Here is a 12,306-nt window from a genome sequence, read left to right as displayed (position 1 = left end):
GAAATACTATTAGAGTTGTCTAATATATGAATTAGTTGTTTTTCTAGGCCGAGAGCGCCCCCTGTGAATTTACGCACTCACTTTCTTCTTGCCGTAACTAGCCTTTTCTATGAGATTTCAAGATGGCGTCTAGCGGAGGAAATGGGGAACACGAATGGACAGCGGCGGTGCGGCCGCTTTTATCAGCTTCGTACACCGCATTCGAAACGAAAGAGCTACCTCACCTTGTCGGATCCATTATTAACAGGTAACCGGCTGCGTGTCAGCGAATTGCGGGACTGTGTTTGCTCGATCCACCCCATGAGTGCGCTTGCTTGCTAACTTGCTAACGTAGCTTGGCTAGTGAAGTTGGATGGGGAACGTCACCCGCTTTAGCATTAGCTTTGCTATCATTAGCGTCTAAGCGGCTATTTGAGCTTACTTGCACTGGCAGCGAGTCAGCTGCTGGCGTTAGCTAACATGCTAATATAAGTACTCTAAATGCTATAAAGTATAACCTTACCAGTATTTGCACAAAACAATCACATCACAACACCAAATTGTCGGAAACTATATTTGTCTGTTGTAGTTGGCACTTTCGTAACATTAACATGATATGAAAAATCTGCTTCATCATTAGCTAGCTAACCCAAACATTTGTAAGCAAGCTAGCAAATGGGCCCTCTAAACGTAAGGAGCAAAAATCCAAATATATGGAAATGTTCGCCGTAAAGGATTCTAACTGAATGTATTCTTTCTGTAACGTGCCTTGGTGTACCGAATTGCCATTTAAGCATGTTATCGATTCTGTCAGCTATTATCTAGAATTGGTTTGATGGTAGGCGTGCACTCTGTACTCTCAGTATTTTCTAGCAGAATCATCTTTATTGTGATTCATTTAGTGCGTCTTAATTGAGTCAAAATTGCTACATACTATGTCTGGCTAACCTGTTATGCGTCACGCAACAGCAACCGAAACAACATTTTAACTAATTAACATTACATGTCGTGGAAAATAATGTTATTAACAGAGGATTTCAACACACACTCGCACACGCCACAATGAACACTATATGTCACAGGAGTCAAGTTGTCATTTGATAGCTTTTGTTAGGTGGTCACCTCAAGTTTCATTTGGAAGTGTATGTCACTTTTAATTTATTCCACCCACGCCCGGCTCTGGGCAGGCCCACTCTTGTGATTGGTCACACGGCCAAAGTGCTTCCTAACTATGAACCATATAAGGAAGTCCGCCCCTATGTGACATCACAAAGGGGCAGTTTTACCACGCCTTATGAAACCTAGCGTTTTGAGCCATCCCAAACTTCTTTCAGGGCTCACTTCAAAATGTGAACACCTCGTTATCTGAAACTTTGGCATAGTTTAACACGAGAAGACAACATTGTAGCTACATTTATAGATCAGAAAACAAGAACTAAGGCAAAAGTTTTGACTGTATTAAGTTATTTGACCTGTCATTTGCAGTGAATCGGACATTCTTCATCATGACAAACAGTATGAGCCCTTCTACTCATCATTCGTGGCACTCTCCGCACATTACATCACCACAGTATGTGGACAAAGTAAGTAGGATTCATGTTCTATAATGCAATACTTGCAACTTGTACTTGGTGTGCATCATTCCATCAATTCTTGGGACAAAAAAGATTCTTACATTACTTACTTTTGCTCTCTTCCAGTACCAAGAAATCAGTTGCTCTCGGTTGCCGCGGCATGCAAAGTTTTGATTGAGTTTTCTTTGCTGCGGCTGGAGAACCCAGATGAAGCATGTGCCGTGTCACAGGTGACAATTGTAATTCATTCACGAACAAGACAAAATATTATTGTTTCCTAATCATTTGTAGTGTACTGTAGCTGTATTTATTATTATTTTTAATTCAATCCTCCATTTAAAACAACTGACTCGATATTTTGTTTGTTTTTTTCAGAAGCACCTGATTCTTCTAATAAAAGGACTTTGCACTGGCAGTAGCAGACTAGACCGCACAGAAATCATTACTTTCACTGCAATGATGAAGTCTGCCAAGCTGCCTCAAACTATTAAGACCCTCTCTGATGGTAAGTATGTAGCAAAACAACTTGTATTTCAACTTGTACATCATCTTTTCAATCTTGTCCTCTGAATTCGGTCATACATTTGGCAATCATCTTGACGGGGACTTTCGAAGAAGGTCATTATAATCCAATGGAACAACGTGGAACTCATGATATTGTGCTCTTATGAAATAGTGGAAGATCAGAAGGAGGTACCCAGTGCTGTGAACCCAGAGCTGCGACATAAAGAAGTACAGATGAACTTCTTTAATCAGCTGACTTCAGTTTTTAACCCTGACCTTACCACCATATTGGCCTCACCTTCACTACAGGTGCCGGTAACGCTAGCATATTTCTATCCCAAATTATATTGTATTATCACTTATTGCCATGCATTTGTTGTGCTAATTCTGATGTCCTTGTCTTTATAGACTGAGAGCAATTGTGAGGAGCAGACCTCTGATCAAGCGGTTCAAGGCAAAATGAAGAATGCTTTTGTTTCTCAGAATGTGTCAAGCTTACAAGAACTGGGTGGGTTTTGATCTCAATGTTTAGGAAGCAACAAACGAATAATAAAACTTGAGCCGTACAATAATTATCGAGCTGATATGAGGGAATTGTGACATCATACCGATAAATTGGGTAACATTAACACTATTCTCCGGTTCATCTGACCTCTGTGGCGTCACAGCGGCTGCACGGAGCATCTGTCCGTGTATAGTATACTTTGCTGGGCAACAGCAGGTGGCTCCCACCTTTCTTTTATACTTTGGGTCTCGTCTCCTATTAGTAGTGACTTCATGATATTTGATGAGGAAAAATCTCCATGTATGCTTGGTCAATTCCAAATTTGCTCACGTCCATCTTACATCCAAGTGTGCACAAACTACAATTTAATCTAAATTAAAAACAACTGTACTGTATTGGTCTAGAAAAGCAATTTTTTTTTGAAAACTATTTATTTCACGCATCGCTAAATGAAACCTACAAATTATTAATTTGTGCAATACAATGTTTTCTTTTCAGGTGGGTCTGAGAAGTTGCTGCGAGTGTGTCTCAATCTGCCCTATTTCCTACGTTACATTAACCGTTTCCAAGATGCCGTGTCGGCAAACTCGTTCTTCATCATGCCCGCCACTGTTGCTGATGCCACGGCTGTCCGCAATGGGTAGGTTGCATTTGTGCGTAATTTTAACATTTACACTCTTAAGGGGGACCTATTATGCTTTTTATACTTTTCTGACCTATAAATGTAGTTAGAATGTTTTATTCTTGTGTTAAACATGCCAAAGTTTCAGATAATGAGATTTGGGCATTTGGAAGTGAGTCCTGAAAGAAGTCTGGGATGGCTCAAAAGGCGTAGTAAGACTGCCCCTCCGGAATGTCACAGAGGCACGGACTTCCTTATATGTTTCATAGTTAGGAAGCACGTTGGGTGTGTGACCAATCATAGCCAAGCAGGCATGATTGGAGGCGGGCCGTGGGTGGAATTTCATAAAACCGTTTTGCCAGGAAGCACAAATCAAACGAAACACAGCTGGTGCAGATTCTGTAAAATGTAATAAGTTTTCTGTGCAGGTTATTGTGTGTAGCTGCTCTATAGGAGACCATAACTCAATACAAAGGATCGAAAAATCTGCGTAATATGTCCCCTTTAGGTTATTTTCAGTTTCCTGGTGTAAAGTGACTCCTTAATGTTCTAACTTCCCCCTACGTAGATTTCATTCACTGGTGATCGACGTAACCATGGCTTTGGACACTCTCTCTCTTCCTGTCCTGGAGCCATTGACACCGGGCAGACTACTAGATATGACTGTCCTGGCTTTGAGCTGTCTCTATGCGGGTAGGTTGATCATTCACATGATGAATGGTGACAGCCCTGGCTTTCTGCATATAATAGAAATGTCTCACAAAGCACTGCAGTATAACAAGATACAGGGCTGTCGAGCAAATATCACTTGTTTCTGTTCTCGTTCAGGGCAGTTTTATTAGCACACAGTGCATATTGATTCCTTCCTCTCAACAATGCATGTATGTGCTAAGATATGAAGGAAAACAAATGTGTGTGTTCAGGTGTCAGTGTGGCCACCTGCATGGCCATTCTGCAGGTAGGAAGCGGCTTGCAGCTTCGCTCTGCCTCCACCGGAACGAAAGAGGAGGACTATGAAAATGATGCCGCAACAATAGTGCAGAAATGTGTGAGTTTTATTACTACATTATTCTACAGTATTTTCTTGTACTGAATGTCTGGAAAATAAATGTATATTTTGACTCCGATTCATGTGTTTTGAGTACAAAAATGTCTATTTGCTACAGTTGGAGATCTATGAAATGATTGGGCAAGCCATCAGCAATTCTCGCAGAGCTGGAGGGGAGGTGAGAGCCCTGCTGTAATTTTGACAGTGCCACATTAATAAAGATTTCTTGTTTTATTAATTGATGTTTATGTTTTGTTTTCTGTAGCATTATCAGAACTTCCAGCTGCTTGGAGCATGGTGCCTTTTAAACAGTCTGTACCTGATTCTGAACCTGAGCCCCACAGCCTTGGCAGATAAGGGCAAAGAGAAGGATCCCTTGGCTGCTTTACGTGTTCGGGATATTACCGTACGCAGCAAGGACGGTGCGGGGTCCCCTAAATTGGGTCCTGGCAAAGGGTAAATAATGACTAGATATGATTTAGGGTTTAGATCAGTGATTCTCAACTGGTGTGGAGCAGTGTTCAGTGGTTACATAACATCTAAGAGTTAATACATTTAATTTGTTGAAGAAATAATGTATTTTAGAGGTTTATGTAAAAAAACAAACGGTTGAGTAGCAACTTGCCATTGAAGGGTGATGTTGGGTCCCTGAGCCAGTTGAGAACCACTGGTCTAGACAAAGATTACATGAAAATGAGGGAAAATAAGACTGATGAGATGTTTTTTTAAAGACACCAAGGTTTTGGAGTTTTGTCAGTAATTTTGGCCAACCACGCCATCAAGCTTTTAACATCGCTCTTCCAGGACTTACAAGTTGAGGCTTTGCATAGAGTAAGTCAAGAAAGTCACTTTCATCTCAATGCATGTTGCTTTTGTCATGAATATTTAATGTGAACTCCAACCCATTTTCATCATTCACCTATAGGGTTGGGCGAGTGATGGACCACCAGCTGAGCTCAACATCATGGCACAGAGTACTTCCATCCAGAGGGTCCAAAGACTTATTGACTCTGTACCACTGACCAGCCTGCTCTTCACCCTCCTCTCCACTGCCTATAGGAAGGTATTGTCACCGATGGCTGCAATTCCAATGCCTGCCAAAGAGACAGACAATGGGGATAAAAAAAAAAAAAAAAGAAGTGTCCAGCTGGCCGTTTATCCCCGAAACATGACATGCATGTCTTTTGGCTTTCATTAGGCTTGTGTCCTCCAGCGTCAGAGAAAAGGCTCAGTCAGCAGTGATGCCAGTGCGTCCACTGATTCCAACACCTATTATGAGGATGACTTCAGCAGCACCGAGGAGGACAGCAGCCAAGGTAGGGAGTTGGTTGTGACAAAACAGTAAGCCTCAGTACAACTGACACATCCTGCATATCATGTTTCAGGTTTGTAACACAACAGAAGATGATACCTTTGGCTATACAGTAAACCATACAGTATGGCTTGTGCACCTTTGGCAATAACTTTTTACATTGTATAACAATAGTTATTGTAACATTTAAAGTAAAAGGTATCTGTATGCAGATCCTATTGAAAATGGACATGGGTGTTTAGGTTGCATTAAAGATGGGAAGCGCTATAAGGTTTTACAGACAGTATCTCAAAGGCTAGTCTACAACACAGATATTACCCAAGTGCAAACAGCAACGTTGGTGTCAGTAGGGCAGTCACGCTCATAAAAGCAGTATTGAATAGGACAAACACATCATTAACAAAAATGTCATTAACATTTTTGTCTAGTCATCCTACAGTATATGATAGCTCAGTTGACAGTGTCTACTATCTCAGCAGAGAGAAGACAGGAGAAGACATGTGCAGCTTGTGTCTCAGGTCAGCAGTTTTCTGTCCTCAGGTTAAAGACTTGGTGTACACTTCACTGTCCTCACTCATTTTGTTATTGTATGTCTCACTATGTAGGCTATGAGCTACAGCCACATTAGCTAAGAAAAGAGCCACAGAGGAAGGAACTTTGGCAAAATGTCCGTTCTATGCGAGGTGTCTTTTTCTGATTGGCTTAACTTAAGTAATATTTTTTGTCAAAGAGGTTCATCTGTGGTTCCATGTGCTTTAAAGGATAATACCAGTGGTGTTATTATGTGGGTCCTCTATACAGAGTTTCATTTCTTTACTACATATATCCTCACTCAATGCTGAATGGGGAAAGTACAATATTAGTACTTTTCTACCTCTGACTGTTAGGAAACTACTGGTAATGCATTTAAGGTAAGTTACATTGCTTTAAGAAACTATTTTTGTGACACAATCCTGCTTAAACATATTCCTTATTTTCTTTTGTAAGCAAAAGAAAAACATGTAGTAATATTATCCAACTATGTCTTCACTTTCTGGTGATTATATATATATTTTTACATGCCTTGTATTATGGGTCATACATGTCTAAAATGTTGATTGCAAAAATAGAACCCACTTCAAATCAGTGGTATTATTCTTGAATATGATCAATTCAAGGTGTGCTTGTACTGTGCGCTTAGGCATACTATGTTGCGTCTCGCTGTCACCTGACTATAGTTTTTGTATGTTGCATGCAAATATGAATATTTTAACTGAGTCTAACAGGAGCTAGTGACTACGTATTAAAACATGTCAGTAATTTATCTGTGGACATATCTACTGTGCTGAAACACTGATTGGCAGAGCACATTTTCCACACTTTTGGACCAATCATAATCCAGTCAGGGGGACGAATTAGAAACAGGGGTCCATAGAATGGATACATGATATACGCTGAGTCAGTCGCCACTTCATGTGGTGTAGCGATTGTCTGACAGTTTTCTCGGTAAATTCTAACAGCCGAACATTGATTTGTTGCGGATGCATGTTACTGATGCATGAAAATAGGATTGGCATTGTTTGCAACACTTTCTGCGTAGTAATGCTTGTTCTTTTAATTTTAGTGGAATTAGCTTTTTTTTAGAACACATTTTATACTGGAAGTGGGCATCAATAGTATTTGTGTCATTTTACACAGATTGTGTTACATTGTCTCAAGCGGGTACACCATGTTCTCATGCATGTGTTCATATTAATACCTGTTAACTAATAGCGGCATAGTGACACCCAAGCATGTGGATTCATGGTTATCTTGACTTTTTGTAACATTGTCACTTTACAGCGCCATAGACACAGTGCTACTGCTACTTGCTGTATTACCAACATTGCATCAGTGCATCAGTCCCTGTGAACTTTGTGGATGTAACATTAAGGCCTATATTGTTCATAAATTAAGGCAAGAAAATATTCCATTAAATTAATTAATGTTGAAGGCAAGTACTTTCTGAATGCCAATGTTGTAATATTTCTCTTTAAGTGTTCACCGATAGAAAGCCAGTGTACAGTATGTTGAATTATGTTAAAATTTCTTGTCAGGTATTGTATTGTAGGTGTGAAAAAAGGGGGGGGGGTAATTTGATGACTCCACCAGCACAGCCATAAGCACCGTCTCACATCTCATCATAAAATGGTCATAGATGCATGTGTGTTCCGTTGCAGATGACGACAGTGAGCCCATCCTGGGACTTTGGTTTGAAGAGACTATTTCACCTACCAAAGACAAAGTAGCCCCTCCCCCACCTCCACCACCCCCACCTCTGGAGACCTCTCCCAGACTGAAGAGCCCCAGCAAGCAGAATCCAAGCGAAAATGGCAACATTTTGGCGGGTCGTAAAGATCCAGAGCTTGTAAGTCTATATTATTTCCATGTAGCATTTTAAAGTCACCGATCAAGTATAAGTTCATCCTATTCATTGTCAATCGCTCCTGTAGTTCCTCAGTTTGGCCTCCAGTATATTGAACTTCATTACCACCTCCATGCTGAAGTCCAGGAACAACTTCATCCGCAACTACTTGAGTGTGTCTCTGACAGAGCAGCACATGGCAACGTTGGCCAGCATCATCAAAGATGTGGACAAAGATGTGAAAGGTATACCACATATACAATGGAAATAAATACATTGTTGGTCTGGACTTCAAGATTGAATATATGTCGTTTAATCGTAGCGTCCTCGGATGAAGCATTTTCATTAGCGCTGTATCACTTCAATCACACCCTGGTGACATCAGACCTGCCATCCCCAGCCTTGCAGGTAAGAGGAATTAAATTCTGCAATTTCTGTACACATTATATTGCTGCTTTGCACTTGTGTTAACACGGCTACAGAGACATTACGGTGAGTGCAGCATGGTTGCACTGAAGATTGAACATTACATTAACTTTTTCTATATTTAAAGATAATATACTGCTTTTGCATGCATATTTGGCTCTGATTTTTGTCTAAACTCACTTTCTGGAAAAAATATGGGGATGTATATCATATATCGATATTCAGCCTAAATAAATCAAGAAGTTTTGTGCCATATCACTCAGCCCTAGAATTTACACACAAATTCAACTTTAGTACTCACATTACTCTAGCTATATGAACTGATACCACTTAACTCTTGTCTGTTTTAGAATACCCTTCTTCAACAACTAGGTGTTGCACCCTTCTCTGAAGGCCCGTGGCCTTTATACGTTCACCCTCAGTCGCTTTCAGTCCTCTCCAGACTTCTCCTCATATGGCAGCACAAAGCCAGCGTGCAAGGAGAGCCAGATGTGCCAGAGTGTATGAAAGTCTGGGAAAGGTACTGTTACTGTACACAGACTAAACCATTTGCAGTCTTGTTTATTTTCACTTTTGTTTCTGCTCTAGGTTTTTGGGAACGTTGAAACAGCACACCATTCAGGGATCTGTTCAGGGAGAGGATGACCTTAATGTGGAGCACCTGCAACTCATGCTACTGCTCTTCCACAATTTGTCAGAGCGTGGCCAATGGACAGTGCTCACCTTGGTCACCCAGGCCATCACTGAAGTGGCACAGAGCAGAGACAGCCAGCTGAAGGCTGTGCCCCTCAACCTGGCTCGGCTGCTCTTGGTTTTTGACTACCTACTGCGCCACTACTCCAAGGCGCCACTCTACCTTTTTGAACAGGTACATCCTGAATAGATGATTTATATGTATTTTTTCATATCATTCCTTAACAGTACCTGCTTATTTGAATGTATGTGCCTTTAAAAGGAAATAAGATTCTAGCTTCTCAATATTATTTGTAGGTGCAGTACAACCTCCTCACACCACCATCAACTGGCCCAAGTTCCCTGCAGGATGGTAGCAAACGCAGCAGTCTCCCACTTTACTACGGGCTTCGGGAGGTGGAGGAGAACTGGGCCAAGCATTGCTCAGCCAGTGAGTGGAAATGTTTCACTCACAAGCTAAATTCTCCAAGAGGGATGGACCACTTCAAACTTGATGATGTTGGCACATGACAGATAAAGCAATATGTTTATGTCCCTTTCCTAGGCTCAAATGCTCAGCCCAAATTCTACTGCGTTTTGTCCCCTGAGGCATCCGAAGATGACATCAGCAGGCTAGACAGCAAGGTCAGACATCATTCCTTTCTAATATGTATTTGTTTTAGGTGATGTAAATAAAGCCTATCACTGTGCATAATTTTCCCCCTTATTAGGTATTTCCAAAGCTGTTCAACGGAGTGGTGAAATACGATGAACTTTATGCTAGGCTAATCTCACTGCTGGCAGCTGGCTCTCAGTTTGATACAGCAAGAAGGCAGGAGAGCAAACCCATCACTCCTATGGTGAGACTGCAGACACACAGCAACACAATAGGTGGATCAAAACAGACAATACACTACCAATGTATAATGCAGAATATTAACCTAGCGTGAGCTCTAATGATCCAGCCTTTTTTACAAAAACTGCACAGCAAAACACTCTGGGAAACAGGAAGTACTCCCAGCGATGCTACAAGATATTGTCTCTGTTAAAAAATATTTCAATGTTAAAATAAAAAATTTAAAAAAACACTCGAATAAAACCTGCACACACGATAAATCAATATATCCATTATCGTGGCAGGCCTAGTACTAACATTTCAGTTTGTTTTTAGATTGTGCCTTGTTGCTCTATTTTTCCCATTTTTGCTGTATTTTGTTTGGTTTAATTTTTTCTCACAATGTGCCCCACGCCAATTAATAACAAGGTCACACTTTGGTCACCTGAGCGTTAAATACACATGTCAGTGGTACCCGATGTGGTATGAATAAACACAACTGTGTTGCAGGAGGCCTGTTCCCTTCAGTACTTCTTCCTAGTGTTGTGGAGGATCCTGGGAGCTTTACCACCTTCGAAAGCCTACATGGAGCAGCTCAAGTCTGGGTGTGGGGATCCCAGTGAGAGTGACATCCTGCACACTCTGCGATGGTCCTCACGTCTCAGAGTAGCCACTTATGTGAATTGGATCAAGGTTCGTTGAAGTATTATTTAGAGCACTGTTAAAGGGGGACATATTATCTTTGTCTACTTTTCTGACCCATAAATTTAGTTAGAATATTGTATTCTGGTGTTACACCATGCCAAAGTTTCAGATAATGACGTTTTTGCATTCTGAGGAGAGCCCTTAAAGAAGTTTGGGATGGCTCAAAACGCTCTGTTTCAAAAGGCGTGGTAAAACCGCCTGCCGAATTCCCGCCGGAATTCCTTGTATGGTCATAGTTAGGCAACACTTTGGTGTGTGACCAATCACAGCGGCGTGGGCGTGCCCGGAGGTAGACTGTGGGTGGAATAAATTGAAACACCATGTTGGCAGGAAGCACACATTAAAGGAAATACAGCTGTAATAGGTGCAGATTCTGGAAAATCTAAAAAGTTTTCTGTGTGGGTTATTGTGTGTAGTTGCTGAATAGGAGACCACAACTCAATACAAAGGGTCGAAAAATGAGCATAATAGGTCCCCTTTTAATTATAAAAGATTTATATCTGGCAGTGGAAATGATTCTTGTCCTTATATTGTCCTTTTTTGCGCATGTCATCTTTGGTAGGAACATCTGGTGAAGCAGGGAATGAAAGCAGACCAAGCAGCCACTTTGGTTGAAATGACTGTAGCTAAGTGCAGCAAAGTTAAATATGATGTGGAGCTCGCAGAGGAGTACATTGCCAGACAGGTAATAATCATCATGAATGAACAGTATGGTCTAAACCAGTTATTGATGGAGCCCTCCTTCTACTGTTGTAGATTTCTACCTTCTCCAGTGTAGACCTGAATGCCGTTGTTCCACTCGATCAGCTGCCCTCACTACAAGCGATCTACACACTAGATGCAGTCATCTCTAAAGTGCAGGTGTCCCTGGATGAGCACTTGTCAAAGGTTGCCATTGAAGCAGACGCTCACAAGTCGTCGGAGATCATCACAAAGAACTTGATGTCTGCCACGCTACAGCTTGCAGATGTCTACACAGCCTTTACAAGGTGACCTTTGTCTTTTGGGTCCACATTAAGAACCACATTTTTGGTACATTTTTTGGCACAAAGTTTGGTAAACCGGGCTAGCCCCGTATTAAAGGCTGAATTGTTTCAGGTCTTATCTACTAATGAATATCCCGGAGGAGGGAGAAAATAAGCTGACAGATGCCAAGCTCCAAGGTTATGCTGCTGTGCTGTCCATTGGCTCCACTCGCTGCAAGGCCAACTTGCTGGGTATGTATCGGTAGCATTAATTAGTGTTTAACAGTAAATTAACACCTAAAAATGAACACTTACAGGGCAGAATATTATGCACAACTTGCCTCCAGCTGTTCAAGCAATATGTGAGACATGGAACAGCATCCATACCAATGAGTTCCCCAACATCGGTTCTTGGGTATGTGATCAGATCAGAAACAAAAAAGGCCATTGACTAGCATATCAGCAATCATATGGTATTTATTGTGGTTTGTTTTCCCTCCAAAGCGAAATGCATTTGCCAACGATACCATTCCATCAGAGAGTTACATCAGTGCCATCCAAGCCGCACACCTGGGAACTCTGAGCTGCCAGTCTTTGCCTCTGGCATCCTCTCTGAAACACATCCTGTTGTCCTTGGTTCGTCTCATTGGCGATCTTATTGTGTAAGTGATCGAATATTCAGCAAGAAATGTGATGTGTAAATGTATTATTATATGTGATATATTAATGTCGTTAATGTTAATGAATGATTCCCTTTGTTTATTTTGACCTTTGTC

At 41.2% G+C, this 12,306-nt stretch overlaps 1 protein-coding gene across 12 annotated transcripts in view; it reads left to right on the top strand.

Moving 5' to 3' along the window:
- Window positions 1–101: 101 nt before the first annotated feature.
- ubr4 (ubiquitin protein ligase E3 component n-recognin 4) overlaps window positions 102–12,306 on the top strand; it is a 38,310-nt gene continuing 26,105 nt past the window's right edge. For 6 of the 12 annotated variants that reach the window (XM_058084301.2, XM_058084299.2, XM_058084298.2 and 3 more), the window contains exons 1-29: window positions 102–247; window positions 1,465–1,562; window positions 1,680–1,783; window positions 1,929–2,058; window positions 2,230–2,372; window positions 2,466–2,565; window positions 3,061–3,202; window positions 3,753–3,877; window positions 4,108–4,232; window positions 4,351–4,410; window positions 4,498–4,688; window positions 4,964–5,063; window positions 5,158–5,295; window positions 5,431–5,548; window positions 6,021–6,062; window positions 7,743–7,930; window positions 8,016–8,172; window positions 8,250–8,335; window positions 8,704–8,873; window positions 8,942–9,221; window positions 9,344–9,476; window positions 9,591–9,670; window positions 9,757–9,885; window positions 10,371–10,553; window positions 11,128–11,250; window positions 11,322–11,554; window positions 11,664–11,782; window positions 11,848–11,945; window positions 12,035–12,192. In XM_058084301.2, the coding sequence (XP_057940284.2) occupies window positions 123–247; window positions 1,465–1,562; window positions 1,680–1,783; window positions 1,929–2,058; window positions 2,230–2,372; window positions 2,466–2,565; window positions 3,061–3,202; window positions 3,753–3,877; window positions 4,108–4,232; window positions 4,351–4,410; window positions 4,498–4,688; window positions 4,964–5,063; window positions 5,158–5,295; window positions 5,431–5,548; window positions 6,021–6,062; window positions 7,743–7,930; window positions 8,016–8,172; window positions 8,250–8,335; window positions 8,704–8,873; window positions 8,942–9,221; window positions 9,344–9,476; window positions 9,591–9,670; window positions 9,757–9,885; window positions 10,371–10,553; window positions 11,128–11,250; window positions 11,322–11,554; window positions 11,664–11,782; window positions 11,848–11,945; window positions 12,035–12,192 (3,878 nt within the window). In that variant the 5' untranslated portion in view covers window positions 102–122. The remainder of the gene's footprint in view (window positions 248–1,464; window positions 1,563–1,679; window positions 1,784–1,928; window positions 2,059–2,229; window positions 2,373–2,465; window positions 2,566–3,060; window positions 3,203–3,752; window positions 3,878–4,107; window positions 4,233–4,350; window positions 4,411–4,497; window positions 4,689–4,963; window positions 5,064–5,157; window positions 5,296–5,430; window positions 5,549–6,020; window positions 6,063–7,742; window positions 7,931–8,015; window positions 8,173–8,249; window positions 8,336–8,703; window positions 8,874–8,941; window positions 9,222–9,343; window positions 9,477–9,590; window positions 9,671–9,756; window positions 9,886–10,370; window positions 10,554–11,127; window positions 11,251–11,321; window positions 11,555–11,663; window positions 11,783–11,847; window positions 11,946–12,034; window positions 12,193–12,306) is intronic. The other 6 variants (XM_058084304.2, XM_058084303.2, XM_058084300.2 and 3 more) reach the window with 4 other exon arrangements.

The sequence above is a fragment of the Doryrhamphus excisus genome, linkage group LG17 (assembly GCF_037039965.1).
Source record: "Doryrhamphus excisus strain RoL-2023G ecotype Guam linkage group LG17, RoL_Dexc_Guam_v1.1, whole genome shotgun sequence".
NCBI classification, from domain to species: domain Eukaryota; kingdom Metazoa; phylum Chordata; class Actinopteri; order Syngnathiformes; family Syngnathidae; genus Doryrhamphus; species Doryrhamphus excisus.
This window is presented reverse-complemented; position numbering and strand designations above follow the sequence as displayed.